The sequence below is a fragment of the Scardinius erythrophthalmus genome (assembly GCF_964197995.2).
Source record: "Scardinius erythrophthalmus genome assembly, chromosome: 1".
In the NCBI taxonomy this organism is placed as follows: domain Eukaryota; kingdom Metazoa; phylum Chordata; class Actinopteri; order Cypriniformes; family Leuciscidae; genus Scardinius; species Scardinius erythrophthalmus.
The window spans coordinates 13,107,141-13,127,155 of record NC_138221.1 but is presented as its reverse complement, the minus strand read 5'-3'; the positions used below and the strand labels follow the sequence as shown (position 1 = coordinate 13,127,155).

Below are 20,015 nucleotides of genomic sequence, written 5' to 3'. Positions count from 1 at the left end.
AGTAAAAAATAACTAATTAGCCTATATGTTAAACTCTATTTGTCTCTTCAACCCCATTACCATATTCAACCCTGTTACCCTAGTCTCAACACCGTCACACCTACATTTTACAATCATAAGAATACTGATACTGATAAAAAATTATGAGGTTGCTGTAGGGCTGGGCAAAAAATCGATTTAATCGATTTATCGATTTTGTAGTTTAAAACGATTTTTATTTTGCAAACTCGAGTTTTTTGCCACAATAGTTTTTTCGGACTTTTCCGCGTTTCGTCCTTGTGCGTTACCGTAGCGCGATATGAGCCAGCCCCGCGTAACCATAGAGACAGTAAAAGAAGCGCGTAACACAGTCAAAACAACATGGCAGCGTGTAGCACTAACAGAGAACTACTTCCAAAGAAAGGCACAGGTAATTCCGTAATTTGGAACTGGTTTGGTTTTGATGCAGCAGACAAAACACAGACGAAGCCTTGCTGCAAAATATGTTTCAAGGCTGTTGCTACTGGAAGCAGCAGTACAACAAATCTTTTCCAGCACCTGAGGAATAAACATCGCGAAGAATGGGAGAAGTGCAGCCGGCTCCGTAGCGAAAACGGCTCCTCTAGCACACCTGCTAAAACGCAAACTACACTTCCTGAGAGCTTTACAAACTGTGTGCCTTATGATAAGAACGGAGCGCGATGGAAAGCGATTACAGAGGCGATCACGTTTTATATTGCCACAGACATGCTGCCAATTTATTCTGTCGAAAAGCGAGGCTTTCATCACATGCTGAAAGTATTAGATGCGAGGTACGTTGTCCCCAGTCGCAAGTATTTCGCCAATGTAGCGCTGCCTCACCTGTACAATACAACTCGGGAAAAGATCCGCAGTGAGCTGGAGGAGATGCAGTTTTACTCAGCCACAACGGACCTGTGGTCCAGCCGGACGATGCAGCCATATCTGAGTCTGACGGTTCACTACATCAACACTAGTTGGACTCTGCGCAGCATCTGCCTTCAGACAGCGTATTTCCCCGACAACCACACTGGTGACATAATTGCCCATGGCTTAAAAGACGCTCTCAGCTCCTGGGGACTTTCGGAGGAACGACTCGTCTGCATGACAACTGATAGTGGCACCAACATCATAAAAGCCCTTAAGGACAACAACTGGCCCAGCTTGCAGTGTTTTGGCCACAGACTCCACAACGCTATAGGTAAGAGTTGGTGTAAGAATAAATAGGTGCACATACTTGCACATTGTAAAGTACTGTTTGCTCATAATTTAATAGCCAGAACACGGTATATATTTCAACTGGTTTACACACATAGACTGGGTTACATAAATAAACCTGACTTTTCCTTAACCCTTGTATGGTGTTCGGGTCTGTTGGACAAGTTTTCTGTGATTGGTAGATTTAGGGGTAGGGTTAGTGTAGGGGGATAGATTATACAGTACTTTGCACATTAAAAACCATTATGCCTATGGAGAGTGACCGTACACCAATCCAAGTGTGTGTGTGTGTGTGTGTGTGTGTGTGCGTGCATGTGTTTGTGTGTGTGTCTGTGTGTTGTGGGGTGTGTGTATGTGTGTGCATGAGTGTGTGTGTGCGTGTGAGAGAGAGGTTGTGTGTAAGTGTGAAAGAGTGCAAGAGTGAGTTTTGTGTTTCTACTCCTGCCATTCCCACACGAGGTTGCAATTCTTAAATGTGATCTAACAAAGGTAAAGAGAAAATATTAACCATATATGCTGTTTATATTGCTTGTAATTGGGATGAAGTAAACATCTGTTGAGTATTTTAACATAACATTTTTGATTGTGTTGAATTAAAAACCCAAAAATGCGGCGGGTCCACCAGACCCACGAACACTGGCTGTGTAACAAAAATATGAACACCACACAAGGGTTAATCTGCATTCATTATACATTATGTATTAAACTGTGTTACAGCTATTAAAATTGTGATAAAAGTACAAAACAATTTTGAAAACTCACGTAATCAAATATATAGTTTGGAGTGACAAAAAATATACTAAATATCTTTTCATATTTATTACAGAGAATGGTGTAAAGGATCCAAGGATCGATCGGGCCATAGGGGTCTGCAAAAAAGCTGTATCAGCCTTCTCCTACAGCTGGAAAAAAAGGCGAGACATGACAGAGTTGCAGGCTGAGCTTGGACTTCCCCAGCATCTTTTGATCTCAGAATCCCCAACACGTTGGGGGTCTCGTCAAAAGATGATAGAGCGCTTTCTTGAGCAAGAGAAGGCAATAACTCGTGTCCTGGGTGCGGACAAGAAAACGCGTCATCTTGTTCCCACGTGGCAAGATTTGGAAGTATTAGAAGCCACCAACAAAGCAGTGAAACCTCTCCAGGACTTCACTGATGCACTGTCAGGGGAATCATATGTCAGTGTGTCATGCATCAAACCAGTGCTGCACTTGTTTAAAACAAGTCTACTCCTGCCAGAGGAGGAAGATTTGGAGCTAACAAAAACAATCAAAGCTAACATCATGCGTTACCTCGAAAGTAAATACTGTGATTTGGAGAAAGAGGAACTTTTGGACATGGCCACACTTTTAGACCCGAGGTTCCGTACAACCTACATTGATGCTAGCAAACTGGAAGTTGTCAAAAAAAGAGCGGTGTCTGAGATATCTGCTCTCTGCAACTCTACCACAGAGGAAGCTGGTCCCTCAGCTGTTCAAGAGAACACCCCACCAAAAAAGAAAATTACCCTGGGTGCCTTCTTTAAAAACAGTGCACCATCCACCACGCCACACCCACAATCTGAGAAAACAAAAATTGAGACTGAGCTTGCAACGTATTTCCTTATTCCAGACATAGAGCCAGACACAGATCCTCTTGAATGGTGGAAGCTGCATCAGCCCAACTTTCCAAGGTTAAGCTTACTGGCTAAAAAATATCTTTCTATTCCAGCCACTAGTGCCCCCTCAGAGAGGGTATTTAGTGTGGGTGGGGGAATAGTTACCTGCAACCGGGCCTGCCTTAAGCCAGAGGTTGTGGACAGGCTCATCTTTCTTGCAAAAAATGTTTAGAATGAGCATGCACAATGTTTCAGAGATCTAACAAGCACGTGTTTTGTTGTTATAGATAAAAGTTTACATTTGTTCACGTGTTTTGTTGTTATAGATAAAAGTTTACATTTGTTCACTCTGAGCAGGCTATATGTCTGCCACAGGCATGTTGAATTTTTTTATACACAATACTGAGAAGAGTTTATTTTTTTAATTGTAATGTTATATGTTACAAAATTTGTAATTATCTGATTTCTTGAACAGAAAATTTAAGCTACTGTGAAGTTGTTGCACTTTTACTTAAACCTGGGTTAAAGCTTGAAATTGTTGAATGACAGAGCCTCATTTACTTTTTGTTTTGGAATTCTATGCATTTTAACTCTTGAGGACAATCATAGCAATAAAGTTGCACTTTTGACACTATATCTGATGTCTGCAGTAATTTTTTAAGTGCATTGAAAAAAAAAATCGAAAATCGAATCGAAACTCGAATTTTTCTTTAAAAATCGAAGATTTTTTTTTTAGGCAAAATCGCCCAGCCCTAGGTTGCTGTCACAAAAAGACCCCAATTCAGACTTTAGTATAGCATAAGTGTAAAATTATTATGTAAACTTTACATTTACAATTACTGAATTAGTGTGAGGGACATCTGATTAATAGGAAAATGTTGCTTTCATCACAAATATATTTTATAATCATATTCAGAGATCTTCCATAGCAGGGTTGAAGACTAATAGTGCCCATATCTTAAAATAATCACCAATAATAATAGGGATTTGATGCCTGAGGTGGGACAATATGTTTTTCTGGAAGTTAAATATGTAGGCTAATTAAAAGTTGTGGGGTGTTCAGAAAAGTAATAGCCTACATATTGGTAAAAAATCGTCCAAATCGTAGGGGGAGAGTGGGGTGATTTGTGCCAGGGGGGGAAGTAGTTCCACCCCTTGTTTCTGGAAAACCATAGAAGAAAATGGTCATGTGACCACATAATTTTGAAAAGCAATCACTTTTACTCATCCTCCAAAGAAGAGAGACACATGGCATGAGAGTTAAGCACATTTTAGTGCAAAAAACTGTTTTTTCCCTTTCAAAGTAAAATTTCTATGATTAAGGTTTTTTGATTGTAGTGTCTGAACAATTATAGACAAGTTTGAAAACATTTCACACATGTTTTAGTGCTTTAGTAGGCTACACAATGAGTCTATACAGTTAGCATGATGTTAGCTCTTAACTGCTGGATCATGCTAGTTTTTCAAACTTGTGGGTCTGGGGTGATTTGTGCCAAAGGGCCTGGGGTAAGTTGTGCCAGATCCAGACCACCTAGACCAACATTCTCAGAGGGGATAATCTTGAGAAGTGAGGAGATGGTCATGCCTCATCATTGTTTGACTTAGGCCTGCCTGCTATTTGTTTAATTTAGCTAACACTGATTTCAGTTTTGAGTTTGCACTATGTTATTAAAGAGAAGTTTTATTCTGTTTTTAAGTGACCTATGTCACAATACAATGTTTAGAAATTAGCCTAGTCACTTTATTCTTATATGTTACATAGTTGACAGACAGCGCTATGTCAACAGGCATCTATTGCCAAAGCCTAATTGCCTGAAATGATTCACAAATATCATATATTGTGTTGCTATGGTGCTCTAAATGGTTGCTAGGGCGTAGCTTGATAGCTTCACAATGATCCTGAGAGACTGATTGGTCGTCTGAGTAAAATGAGCCCGCCCCCTTGTCTCTATGACACTGTGATCCAGAGTTGTGTTCAATACAAAATCCCTATGCAATTGACCATAGTAGGAAAAACGCATGCTATGGAATTCCAGGGTGACAATATCTAAATAAACCTTAAATGAGTAATTTTGTATTGAATTTATCTTGCTTTCATATAGCATTACGATTGTATCATATAGCAAGTTGTGCCATGAGACCAGTGGTGTAGTCTACGTGATACGCAGGTATACGCTGTATACCCACTAGAAAAGGCCAAGGATTTGCGTATACCCACTTAAAAAAAGCGTGAGGATACGTATCAACTTCGTTTTGTGTCAGAACTTTCACACTTTCATTCATAAATTCACCCCGTCTGTGTTTGCGAAGCGACGGATCGAATCGCGGAATGCAGTCACAAATGGAACTTGCTATATAAAGCAGAACGTCACGGAATTAGGCTATTTTTGAATGAATAAATCAAAAGTAGCTGCTGTACAATGAATCAAATCTCGATATGGACTAGTGTCTATGAATATTACAGCTAAAAGAGACTGTAATTGTTCTACGCGTCTCTGGGAATGAGCGCTCAGTGTATGCTCCACTACACACACACACACACACACACACACACACACAGAGAAGCACGCGTGACTCACGCTCGTGGTGTTTTCAGCGTTTCACTGTATTGAGACATGATGTAAGCTACACATGTGCATTTCATCGCAGAGCTGCTATGAGAGTCACTTGATGAGAATTTCACCATTTCATTTGATAAAACTATCGTCATTCATTCGTTTCATATACACACAGAAACTGTTATGTCTTTACGACAACCTGTCAAAATAAAAGTTCTATAACTTGAAGAAATTATAACAGAAATATATTACTATTGCACAGAGTATACTTCAGGCCTAATAATAATGATAATAATAATAGTTTATTAAAACACACAGAAACTCAAATGTCTACAACAACCCACCAAAATAAAAGTTCGGTCTAACTCAAATTAATTAGAAAGGAATTGCACAGTAAAATGTATTTTAAAATAATTTTTTTTTCAAAAACACCATTTCTAAAAGTAAATTTGTATTTGTGCCTATAATGTTTTTTTTGTTTTTTTAATTGTTGATAATTGTCAACTGATAAAACCTGTGCTTCAGGGACCATATTCATATAACAAATAAATAAGTTGATAACACTTAGTATTTCATAATGCTCTCAATTACATGTGATGTCGATGCAAACTGTATGCATTAGTGAGTGTGGTGGTGCTTATGGGGTGACGCTCTGGGCTGGGTGAGTATGCGGCGGGGGGGGGGGGGGGGTGGAGCTGGGGGTGTTATATTAGAGTATACTCACTACAAAAAACTAGACTACACCACTGCATGAGACCACTTTTTTCCCCAAAAGCTGTATTTCTGAAACAATTTATTTCAGATCCAAAGTTATTGTTCTCAGGGATGCAACACATCCTGAAATATATGTACATCCTTAAGTTGAAGGCATTACTGCCATGTCCTCACTTTAAAGTCACTTTGAGTAAAAACTGGCACAACTCCCCTCACTTTCCCCTACCGGTTTCGTGGAATGACTCAGAAATAAAATAGCAGCAGCAGCACTTGAGATCAATTCCCCTCACAGACTTGACATTCAGTAACAGTTCTCACACAAACATCGAGACAATCATACAAACGAACACAAAATCGCTCAGGTCTGAATGAACTCAACATATTCTCCTCATGCTCGCTGCTGCTGCACTAAATGTTTATTTCAGAAGGAAGACGCCAGAAAAGACGCACAAGTATCTCTGTGATCGATGAAAACAATACAGAAATGAGTCTGTCGCTTAATCAAACTGTATAAAGTGTGTGTGATGGTTGTGTAAACATGAGAAATACCGTGAACTGCTCTCCTCACCTCAGAAGACTTGACGCTGAAATGAGGAAGAGACGGCGCGAGTGAGCGGTGACGTCATCAGCAACAGTGGATGGTCAAAGACGTGCCAAAGGGTCCCGATTGCAATCAGCACTGTCGAGAGATTTTCTAAAGCTTCTGGTCTTTTTTTTATTTTATTTTTAAATGTGAACTACTTTCAATTAAAGATTGTAACCTAACTATAATTAATAATATTCCAACTAAAGATAAGATATTGTATCTAGGTATCTCTATATGTAAAAATCAAATTGATAAATATGTATGTGATTTTTCCCTATAATTAATAATATTCCAACTAAACGTCAGACCTCGTTATATCCGGAACGGACAAAAGAGCATGAATTTGGCCATGGTGACCCTAGAGGAGCTGGTGTCGCCTGAGCAGAGGGTGAACTTCTTTGTTAAGAACTGAAATGTGTATTTTTCGCATTCATTATGTTTATTTATGTATTTCTGTAATTTCCAGAAGTCCAGAAATGTTATGTTTTCAGGCACTGTGCACAAGACAGGTTCATCTCAGTGGTCAGTTTTTGAAACAGACATCACAATGCAGGGGCGTAATTTGTGGGGGGGTTGGGGGGGAGATAACCCCCCCCCCAATATTTAAATCTATGCATTACAACCCCCCCAATATTTATACCATGATCACATGAAAAATATGCAGACCCAAACTTCAACCCCCCCAATGTTCAAACCAAATCTACGCCCTTGTCACAATGTCTTGAATACAAATACTGTGAACAAACACTTTTCCCTCTTCTGTTACACATAGGTCTACAGGTGAAACTCGAAAAATTAGAATATTGTGCAAACGTTTTTTTCAGTAATTCAACTTAAAAGGTGAAACTAATATATTATATAGACTCATTAGATGCAAAGTGAGATATTTCAAGCCTTTGATTATGGCTTACAGCTTATGAAAACATAAAGTCAAAATTAGAATATTGTGAAAAGGTTTTCATAAGTTGTAAGCCATAAATTATATAAATTATCACCATAAATTATCAAAATTATAACAAATAAAGGCTTGAAATATCTCACTGTGCGTGTAATGAGTCTATATACTATATTAGTTTCCCCTTTTAAGTTGAATTACTTTAATACATTTTTGGAGTTTCACCTGTACATCAAGATACATCATAGATCAAATTGTCTGGCGATGAAGAGAGTAGGCTATTTCAGAATCACTGTATCATGATACCATCGATATGATGGACAAAATTGTATTGTAGTTGCGAGTACACCAGAGTCACTAAATGCCGCAAAGTGTCCTCCTTTTTGGTGTTATGGAAATGGCCACCCTATTTATGGCTGCAGAGAGACGTATCTCTGAGGGGAAGAATATTACTTGCTCCAGATCTCCAGACTTTCATTTGCTGCTCAGTCGCTCCATGTAGATAACAACACTATCAAAAGTATTGACAAAATGTTATTTCATTTCATATGGAAAAATGGCATACGTTATATCAAGAAATCTGTTGTTTCTTATTTAGATGGTGCCCTCAACATGTTAGACTTTTGTACATTTAATAATACTCTTAAAATGAATTGGGCTTAACACTTTCTCACAAATCCAACCACTGTTTGGAACTTCATTCCACATAATGTTTTCTCCAAATTTGGTGGTTAATTTTTTAATTTTTTTATTGCTTTGTAATTATAATGTTGAAAAAATACCAGCTAAATTATCTAAACTTAATAAGAAGATTCTTCTCGCCTGATCTCAGATATACAAGCATATACAATTTTATATGGAATAACTGTGATATTCTGTATAAAAACAAATATATTTTCTTCCAGCGCTGGTTTGAGGCTGATATTTTGCTTCAGTTGTTTAATGCAAATGGCAATTTATTAAACTATGAAGACCTTTTTAATCGTTTTAACATTCCCATTACCCCTAAAGAATTTGCTATTGTTTTTGATGCCCATACCATCTGGAGTTATTGGATTGTTTCAACATATCCCCTATCCCTCTTCTTTACCTCCTTTAGATCCTAATGTTACAGTGGTGGGGAAATATTGATTTTCATCCACTTCTTCTTATAGATTGATACGTCTATTATTTCTTAATGAATGAGTAATTCCAAATGTCACCGTTTATTGGAATGCTTTTCTTCCCGATATAGTCTGGAGAAAAGTTTGGCTGATTCCTAATAGATACTTAATTACTAATAAGATTAGAGAAGTTTCCTTTCGAACTGTCCATCGTGTATATCCCATTAATACCTTCTTAAAGAAATTCAAAAAAGATATTAACGCAAACTGTTCTTTTTGTAAACAGCACCCAGAGACTATAGTGCGTTTATTTTGGCTTTGCCATTACTCTAAATTATTGTGGAAAGACTTTTTCCCAATGTGTTATTGAGAACCGTGATAAGGATTTTTCTCTACTTTGGGAAAATGTTTTGTTTGGAATTGTTCATTGGAAAAAAGAGCAATTACACAAAAACAAAATATTCTTACTTAATCTTTTTTTGTTAACAAAATTGTATATACATAAATGTACTTTTTCAGGTCAGAAACCACTTTTCTATGCTACTGTAATAAGTTACTTTGTTACTGTAATACTTCAGGACTATCTCTGACTCGTGTATCAAGAAGGCTTTAAAAACAATTGAAATATGTAAGTCTTTTAATATTTTCCTTTGATATGTAATCTTTTCTGATTAGTTATATACCCCTCTCTTGTGTCTTTTTTTTCTTTTGTTTATTTGTTATACATTGTGACTGTTTCCTTCTTTGAATAATAATAAAAATAAAAAATGACACACCAAATACTGTTCACAACTACAAAACATTTTTGCTTGGAATATCATTATTTAGTCTTTCAAATTGACTAATGATAAGAATGTTTTTATTTTTTATTACTTATTAATTTATTTATTTTTATCATCTCTTATAAAGTGTTCTTCAATTGCATTATAGTCTACCTTTTAGCTCCATTTTAATTGTTAATATTGATTATTCTTCTGTTTTTATTTATTCAATTTTTATTGTTCTTATAGCCTAAATCGACACATTATTTTAACATACATGTGATGTCTACATGAGATTTTGAAATTATGTTTTCATGCCTGTGTGTTCTAAACATATTTTGTCTGCAATAATAAATGTACAAAAATCGACAAAACATCTATAAACATCAACATGATCACATAAAAAGTATATTGAATTTTTTACAACTAGGTTGTTGGAGTTCATCGCTAGTTTATAATTCAACTGTTAAAGCATGAAATAAGGTACCACGAATTAGTGAATTTGAGCTTAATGTGGGTATATTATCAGTAAAAAGTAATCATTAAAAAAAATTGTAATCATTAAAAAAAAATCATCCATATCATTGCGATTCATAACCCACTAATGTTGTGCACTAGAGGGAGCCACAGGACTGCACATTCTTCAAGATCTGAGTGTAAAGGTGCTGTATGTAACTTTTTTACTCTACTAAAGCATAAAAATAGAATAATATGTTTGTAAAGCTTGGAAGACCCAGGACATTTTTCAGTCTAGTTTAAATTAAGGTCTATTTTAAATTAAATAGACTATTTCACGGATCAAATCCGACCATCCGACACATTTAACTTTGAGCGTTCTGATCTGGGCCCGTATCCCTAAAGTCATGACGTTTTCTTAGAATTTCCCCTAAAAGTGACACGAAAATCCCAGTTAATATAAAAGCTATTCCTCAAGATTCCTAGCGCTTAAAAGGGCTCCTAAGGCGAGATCTGCTAAGAGCAGGGAAGAGGACTTTTAGTGACTTAGGAGTGCCAAATTTTCCTCGTAACACACCTTTATGTTCGTTCACCAACTGGGCCAGCAACAAACCTTGCTCCTCAGTCCAGTTCGGCTTGCGATTCCTTTTTTTCTCCATTTTCTGTGTTTGTAGGATATTTGTTAACAAGCCTTCATAAATAGACCAGCCAGCAATCACAGACATTGATAAAAGCTGAGCCGTGTTACCCTCGTTAAGACCACACTGAGTTGTAACGTTGCAATTTCTACTTCATTAAGGACAGCCCCTTGAGATAGGCCATCTTGTTTTCAATGGGGTCCATATGGGAGTGAAAGTACAAAATATGCCAGCTAGGATATTAATATGAGCAAATAAGACACGAATCATTATTTGAACAGGGTGTAATGAGCTTAAGTTTTCACATATTTTAGATTCTAATGTTAGGCTATAACCCCTACAGCTTACTATTCATTTTCCAGATATTTTCTTGAATGTGAAATATTATTTACAATTACAGTCTGCATAAGATTAGAGTGTATAATTATGTTTATTGATTTGAGGGTACATCCTTTGCTCATTATCACCAAAAGTTCATTTTCATCAAACTTGTAGGATCAACCAATCACGGCTTTTGAAATGATGACTCATACCTAGCAACGGGGTCAACCACACCTCCTCACTAAGATAGGATTTTCCATCCATTCCTTGCTCAGAGTTCACTGAAAATGTTCTGGAATCACTTCTAAGCTAAAACTCCTGGCAAGGAATTTTTAGGTTAAGTTAGGAGCTCTCTGAGAGGATTCTCAGAATCTTTAGGGATACGGGCCCTGAATCTGTCTGACTTTACTATAAACTGCTCAAAGATCCTCTGTAGTGAACTAAATTTGGCTCTAGTTAATTAGTGTATGGTGATAAATAATGATTATGATTATTGTTCTTATGATGATAACTAGATGTACCGCATGGCGGTACAAAATATGACCGCCGCTCAGGCTTGCACTGGCTTTCCACAACAATAAATGACGTGGAGCAATTTGGCTGTATTGCGTGTTTATGTATATACCTAAAAAAAGTAGTAGTATGTGCATGTCTGTCTGTGTGTATGTGTGTGTCTGTGTATGTGTATGTGTATGTGTGTGTCTGTGCATGTATGAATGCGTGCGTACATGTGTGTGCGCGTGTGTGTTTGTGTGTGTGTGTCTGTGCATGTGGATTTGTATGTGTGTGTATGGGTGTGTGTCTGTGTGTGTGCATGTCAGTGTGTGTGCATGCTTGCGTTTGTTTGTATTCCTGCATGTGTGTGTGTGTGACAGTTAGGGTTGCCAACTTCAGAAAAGGAAAATGCGGGACAATCGTGGTTATTTATAGGAAAATGAGGGACACTCAAAATATTTGTACTGTATCACACAGTGTACGTCATTTCAGTGTCTGCAGTTAAGTTTGTGTTTAAAAGGTTATCAGACATAAACACATTTGTATTGCTTAACCTATTTATGTATTTAATTCTAAAAATAATTTTAATGTCATACATGAAAGTCAAACATGAAAGTCACATTACAAACAAACCATAGTTCAAAATAACAGCATTTATCTAAAATAGAAAGCTTTTTTAACATTATACACTAGGCTTACAGTTCAAAAGTTTGGGGTTAGTAAGATTATTTTTTGAAAAAAAAAATAAAGTAATTGCCTACTTTTATTCAGCAAGGATGCATTACATTAATCAAAAGTGACAGTTAAGATAATGTTACAAAAACTTTCTATGTACTTTCTAAAAGCTTTAAAACATTAATACTAATCAGAAATGTTTTTTGAGCATATTATTCCCTCAGGTAGATTACATGTTTTCTTGCGTGGCTGGATGTTAGACTCATGAACAATAATCACGTTGTTTGCATTCGCCAAAATTGATTAGCCGAAATCAAAACGTGGACAGTGAAAGGAAATTACCGTTAGCGCGAGACGAGTCCGGCTTGAAGCGGAAGCGACCAGACGGCAGAGGATGTTCGCAAAACAAACAATGATTTGTCTCAAAACAGTGATTAAAAAAAGCTGTGATTGGATGATGACAGGTGTCGGTGATCATTCTCAAGTGTCGTGGTCAGCACTGCTGCTGTTGCTGTTGTATCAGTCAGTGGTTTATCAGCTTGTCAAAAAACGGGACATGGGAGGTCACGCACGGGACAAATAAATTAGGCCCAAAATACGGGACGTCCCGCCTAATTCGGGACAGTTGGCATCCTTAGTGACAGTATCATCCTAAACCAGCAACCCTTCGCTCAACACCACCATCTACAGGCCGATGAGTGTACAGTCACTAAATGTGCACATAAATGAATTTATTTTATACCCCCCCATGGATGAAATTCTAGGAAACTTAGCATACCCCCAGAGGATGTCAAGTTAATCATACACATGAAATATGGTGCAGTTCTGAACATCTCAACTGAAGATAGGGGCGATTAAAGCAGAATAATATTGCATTTTCATTTTTTATGGGAGGGGCGCAAATCACAAATGAGTGATTATGGGCTAGGTTGATGTGGGCCCTTAAGAGGGGGGGAGTGGCCCCCGGGGACCAAACGAAAATTTTCCGTAAAAGTCTAGTGGGGCTACATGCCCACCAAATTTCATGTTCCCCGGTGTTTCGGTGTCCCTGGTATCGTTGACGCAAAAATTCAGTAGATGACAAAAAAAAAAAAAAAAACTTTGACAATCGATTATGGGCTAGGTTGATGTGGGCCCTTAAGACCAACATACCATAAAAATGTCTTCATCCTCGGTGCCACGGTTCAGGTAGTTATTTAGGAAAAACTGCATTTTTGGGTTTGGGGGGGCCCAGCGCGGGGGGGGGAGTGGCCCCCGGGGACCAAACGAAATTTTTCCGTAAAAGTCTAGTGGGGCTACATGCCCACCAAATTTCATGTTCCCCGGTGTTTCGGTGTCCCTGGTATCGTTGACGAAAAATTCAGTAGATGACAAAAAAAAAAAAAAAAAAAAAACTTTGACAATCCCTATATGACCGCTTTCGCTAGCTATGCTAGCGGCGGTCATAATGATGCCTGTTTTGATGTGCACTGTTGTTGGTGTAATTTCTGGTCTGATTCTCTCTGTCCATCTCTCGCATTTGGTCCGTCTCCTGCAGTGCAAAGCAGCTGGTGTCCTAATGTTTCCTACATCTGCTCACGGTGCTACAGAGCCCCTGAGCTCATTTCCGGAGCCACAGACTACACTTCCAGCATAGGTAAGGTATCCGACTGCTCTCTGTCTCCTAAAACTCTTTTTAAACGACACCATTGGCGTAGGTGTACTAAAAGAAATTTGAAAACAAAGATATTCAGTATCACACAAAATCCTGTATTGTTATATATCATAATATAAACTTGAGTTTTACATTGAGTAAATCATAGTGTCTTTTTGTGACGTCAAAAATATTTATATTTTGGATTAAAAAAAAAGTCTCTTATGGAAACCAAGGCTGCCTTTATTTGATAAAAAATACAGTAAAACAGTAATATTGTAAAATATTATTATTACTATTTACATTTTAAAAAGTAGTTTATTCCTGTGATGTCAAAGCTGGATTTTCAGTATCATTACTCCAGTCTTCAGTGTCACATCATCCTTCAGAAATCATTATAATATGATGATTTGATGCTCATGAAATGTTTCTTATTGTTGTTGAAAACAGTTGTGCTGCCTAATATTTTTATGGAAACTTTGAAAAAAACTTTTTTTCAGGATTATTTGATGAATAGAAAGTTCAAAATAACAGCAAATTTTTAGAAATGTAAATGTTTGTTACATTATAAATGTCGTTACTGTGTCTTTTGATCAATTTAATGCATATTGCTGAATAAAATTATTCATTTCTTTCAAAAATGTGACCATTTCTTCAGATATATTCAGTGATGATTCAGAGATTAATTTAGATATTTGCATGGTTAAAATTGCATGCATCAACAAGCAATATTGTATCAGTTAAATCAGACCTCCAACATAGTTTTTGTGTAATGTATAAAGAGCTCAAAAACACACTGAGACATGCTAAAGAAATGGGATCTAATATCTGTGATGTAATAAGAGTATTTGCTGTAATATTCAGTGATTACCTTTTTCTTTTTCTACACAGACATTTGGTCGGCTGGTTGTGTACTGGCCGAGCTGCTTCTTGGACAGACGATTTTTCCTGGCGACAGCGGAGTCGATCAGCTCGTCGCATCAACAAATGCTAACATTTTAAACTTCTACATGTATTTTGAGTAGATAACCGATAGTATATTCTCAGTAAAGGGTTTCACCCTGTGTGTTTCCACACTGATTAAGAATAGTTCGGGAGATACAAGAAAAGTATAAATGATCTTATACATCTGATAAGTGCAATAGATTATAGCTACCGTAGAAAAAGTAAGATCATGCTTTGAATTAAGACGAGTAAAATGAAATATTCCCTCAGGACAAACTTTACTTGTGCCGCGCCATGGACCACAGAGACACATCGCGTCTCTGAAAATGTGTGGTGATTTTCTAAAAGATACAACTTAATCTAAATTAAATTATTATTCATTGGTTATGTGGCATACAGTAGGTTTATTACAGAAAGAGATTTAAGGAAGAGTCGACTACGCCACCCTGGTCACTAAACCAGAGAAGTATCCTAATGAGGACACACAGGTTCGATGTTTCCCTTACACAGAAAATTGGAGACGTGGGTATAAGAAAATACAAAAATATTCTTTATTGGACAAATGTAAAATATTAAAATATGCGACAATTGGAAGCAATCATCACTCCACACACACATGCGCACACACACACACACAAACACACAATAACAATACAGACTTATCAGGACTTGTGATTACCGGAAGCAGGATGAGCTAGCACCAAACTTCTCCACATCAGCAAAGGTCGAGAAGCACAAACACGTGCACTACACTGCACCCTCACATCAACCAAGATCAATCCCTATAGGTTATAGACCACACACACACACACGGTGCATCAGGCCCCACCACCAAAATAGAGCAACTAGCTCTCCTGCTCCGGACTCACAGTGCCTGAAAGACAAGAAAAACAAATTACAACACAAGCAATGGTTTACAAGAATACTAATTTACAAGGCACAACCACAATACCCAATATCACAAAACAAAATATATGATCCACTCAAACCTGTAGTTATGGGTTTCAGTAAGGTTTTCAGTGCACTGGTTTACAGTCACCAGCCTGTCCCAGCTTCACAGGCCGGCCAACACCCACAACCCTCTTTCCTCTGACAGGCTGAGGATCACTCACAAAATTAAGTAATGCAAATATTATTCACCAAAGGAATACAGGGCGAACCCATAAAAGATCAAAAACAAACAAAATAAATGAAGTTAAATTGTCCCAATAATAAAGCAAACTAACTCAAAAATATATTGAATGCTGGGCGTGCTCACATGAGAGCCACTACTGGCCAGCAGGTTATTGAAATAAACAATAAGCAAAAGTAAAAGATACTGGGAACAAAACAGCAGCAATGAAAGTCCCAATCCGAGCAGCAATCTTCACGTACTTTTATAACGCAGATTCATTCACCTGCAAAAGCCCGGATGTGAACTAAAATATGCACCGTACTGGCACATCATTATAATACAGTGATCACACATACCAACATGCGGCGATCGCGTCATTCGTCCGGCAGCAACAGAGTGAGAACCAAATAATACCAAGGCGAGCTGAAATACACAGATAACCCCATGACTAAAGATTACTCAAAATAAATACAACCACAAGAGCCAAAAAGACACTTACCAGAAAGCCAAACAGCAATACACCAGCGAGGATTATTGCAGTAGTATGACGTGCGTTTGTATACGGCAAACGGCGCGCGTTCACCAACCACTGTAAACACTCAGCTTGAACACGCGCTTCTCCACAAGCCGCACAGCACCTGACAAGAGTTACGTTGTTAACCGTTTAGCGTCCGGTAGGTTCGAGCAATAATAACCAGCTGCCGTCACACTCACCTCCAGCCAGAACACCAGACCGACAGCAAAATAATGACGCGCTAGAGGGGCGGTCGCGCATTGACACCATGTCCGGTGGCAAAACAGCCACCTTAATATACTCGTGGGAATGAGACGCTAGCTGTGTCCCAATGTGAAGACTGCATCCTTCGAAGGCTGCGGACTTCAAACGATGCAGCCTATGCGTCCTCCGAACGGCACACCATGTAGCCTTCGTAGGATTTCCTAATTGCGCAGCCAGGTGTTCCCGATCACCGCTCCAGGCGCCAAGCAACGGTGCGAGAGTATGCTGCCATCCTGATAAATCATTTGATATAATTGAGTAAACAGCTATGGAGCCAGAATTGGCTATTGTCATTTTTATGTTTTATAATTTTATTGGAGGACATGGTAAGGATGTTTCAGGTCACGTACTTTCGGCTTAGCTGAAGATTCAAATGTTCATTTATATCTTACCTTGATGCAGTGCCGGCCCGAGCCTTTTGGGGGCCCTAAGCAGAATTTGGTTTGGGGGCCCCCTCCCACCACGCGGAGTCACCTGTGCTTGACGATTATTGACACAATGTCACTCTATAATGTTACATTATAAATTAATACAATGAGGTTATGTATTAATACAAAATAAATACTTAATAAAAAATAGATACTTAAAAATGTTTTAACTTTTTCTTTACTCTTTTACTAACTCTTTGAAACTTCTGAAAACAAATTGTCACAAAACATATAAAAAAAAAACTTATTTGAAAAATATCCTCCAACGTTTTTGCAGTTTGAATGATGTCTTGTATGAACATGACGGAGTATGTTTTTATGTTTCCACTGTTCGATCGCGCCCGCGCCTCACACACACACACACACAACATATTCAAGCATTGCAATCTTGACATCGCAGCCTGTTCGTTAAAGCCGTAATAAAATATAGTAATAAAATAGTCAACCTAACATATAAAAATTGCACTGCTCTGTTTAAATAAGCCAACAATTCGTATTCAGCGCTGCGTAGCCTAAGCACCGCTCCACTCCACTGTGATATTTGCAAGCACATTTTTGCGCATGTGAAGAGAATGATTTTTTCCCCTCGATATTGGAACGTGGGTGAAGTACAAAGAAGCCTATAATAAAGAATAGTTTACCATCCAAATCCATCGCAATGGTTAAAACATTTTGATTCTAATGAGAGAGATACGTGAGCCCAGCACTTTCGCTTTAAATTATTTCGTTTTGGCTTGTTTTTAGTTATTTTTTTATTCTTGTTCTGTTCTGAATATCATTAAATTTAAAGGATAAATCATTGATCAAATCAAATTTTTGCGACATGGCTTAACATTACCGTGACTTTGCGCACGAATTGTCTATGCACGCGAGGTTATGCGCATCACTCAAACACTGGCAGACACCGCAGCAGTTGTAGGCAGGTATATTGATCATGAAATCAGAATTTTCTTGTCTTGAATTATTAATCCATTCATTCATTTATGTCACTTGTTTAATTTAATTAATATGTAAAAAAAAATAATAATAATAATAATCGCTTGGGGGCCCCCTGGTGGCGACGGGGCCCCAAGCAGCCGCTTAGTTCGCTTATGCCTCGGGCCGGCCCTGCCTTGATGTGATTTTGTAGGCTAGTGTAGGCTATCATTTTTATTATGCACATAAATGGACCATGGTAAATATATTTACACAGGTTTTCAGCCCTATTTGAATATAAAACCCAGTTGAATATAAAAAGTCCAGTGCGAATGTTACTCCCGCTCGTCATCGGCAGCTGTCAGTCACTGTTGCTAGGCGACAAGAACAATCCTCCGTAGGCTAGACCGGTCCGAGGGTTTCAGATGCGCCCTTTGAAACGGGACGGAGCTGTAGTTAGCAGCAATTTGCTAATATTGTGACAATAGGCCTACATTTTGTTACTTTAATTTTCAAAATAACCAGTGGTGGTATGTAAGGAACTACATACTTCGTTAATACTCGAAGTAATTTTCCCACACAGGATAGCAACAATACAAAATTGTTATTTTACAATATGATGCATTGTTTTACATTAAACTACACAAAAGTATAGTTTAAATGTATCAACCTTGAAAATATTCAGAAGTAAAATGCAACATATGCAGTAATATAAAAGCAGAACCATCATAAAAACCCTGACAAAGTTTTTTTCCTCCAGAATTCCTTTACTTTTACTCTTGATGCCTTAAGTACATTATAGTATGCAAGATCATTTTGCTTAATAAGGTTTGAAATATATGACTAGTAGTTTTTCCCCAATGCGTTATTAGTGGTTAAAAAAATATATAAAGTATCTCAATATTTATTCCATGAGTCAGCCCTGCAAACCTGTTGGTAGACGTGGATAGTGAAAATATGCTGTCAAACACTCTGGAGACCATCCCAGATGATGTCCCACCAGCAGAAGCCTTACCAGGATCTCTATTGTGGAGCCCATCCCGGTCCAGCAGCACACCAGGGTCTCACACTCAGCTGAATAAAAGTCTACATCATTTTTTCTTATTTTATGTACTGTAAATTTAAATGTTTATGTTGATTTTGAGATGTTTAACGTATGTTGTAAATAGTTGGGGGGAAAAAAGTTATAGAAGAATTTGTTTCATGTAGAAAATATGACTGTCATTACAAAAATAAACAATGTCCAGAGCAATGAATTCTCTTTTATTTACACATTTAAAGTTGCATAATTTTTTTTTCCTTTTAAAAAATCTAAGTGAAAAAAAGTTAAACAAGGATATATATATATATATATATATACACATATATACATATTTCTCAATCATTCTTTCAAGAAGAGAAAACAGCCTGTCCATTCTCTCCTGTGCTCTCCTCGCCTCTGCAGTCCCATGTCTTCTCTAATCAAGTCCAAAACCTCGTCCTCTCTGTCTCGCCATCTTCGTAGTGCTGATGCTGCTGGTGCTGGTGCCCCTGGCTCCTCCTCTTCTTGGTCACACACTGCTGAACTCGGCCCCTCACCTGTCCCAGGACACGTGCAATCCTAAGGCAGATCACATTAACCATGGCTTGTTAACAACAACAGCACAATACATTTCAGCAAAGATGTGATCTCAACTTTCTTACTTTGTATTTTTAAAATCATAATCAGAAATCATATTTCTGAATACTCAAATTTGGTTAAACCTTTGTAGATATAGCTTGCATGAAAGCACTACAAAAACACATAAAAGTGAAACCCCATTGCTTTATCTACTGCTTATTGTTGTGGGCTTTATAGGGTGAGTGATATTTCTTATTTACACAAGTTAGACAGACTAGTGCAAATATTACAATAAAATTTAATTTTTTTTAATTTTTTTTTTAATTGCAGTTTAATAAATTGAGCTTTCTGCTCCTTGCTCCCTGAAACAATTATTAAACTAATATTAGCACAAGTTTTGCCTCAGACCACCTGACAAATGAAGCCACGCAATGGTGACGAAGGAGTTAAGTTTATGAGAAAGAAAAACTTGAGGCTTTTAACTGTGGTTTCACTAGCTATTTGAGTAAATGAAAACATAATACTTACATTTAAATGTGAATTTGCCGTCCACCAGCGAACTCTCGGCCGTCATTTTTTTTTAAATAAAA

The 20,015-nt window shown here is 37.6% G+C and overlaps 1 protein-coding gene across 1 annotated transcript; it reads left to right on the top strand.

Annotated features, from left to right (window-relative positions):
• Nucleotides 1-360: 360 nt before the first annotated feature.
• On the top strand, nt 361-19,429 carry LOC308695045 (E3 SUMO-protein ligase ZBED1-like; the record flags this gene model as incomplete). Its single annotated transcript, XM_081372963.1, has 3 exons — nt 361-1,198; nt 2,042-2,885; nt 19,270-19,429. The coding sequence occupies 3 exons, from the start codon at nt 361-363 to the stop codon at nt 19,427-19,429; spliced, it is 1,842 nt and encodes a 613-aa protein (XP_081229089.1).
• Nucleotides 19,430-20,015: the final 586 nt, after the last annotated feature.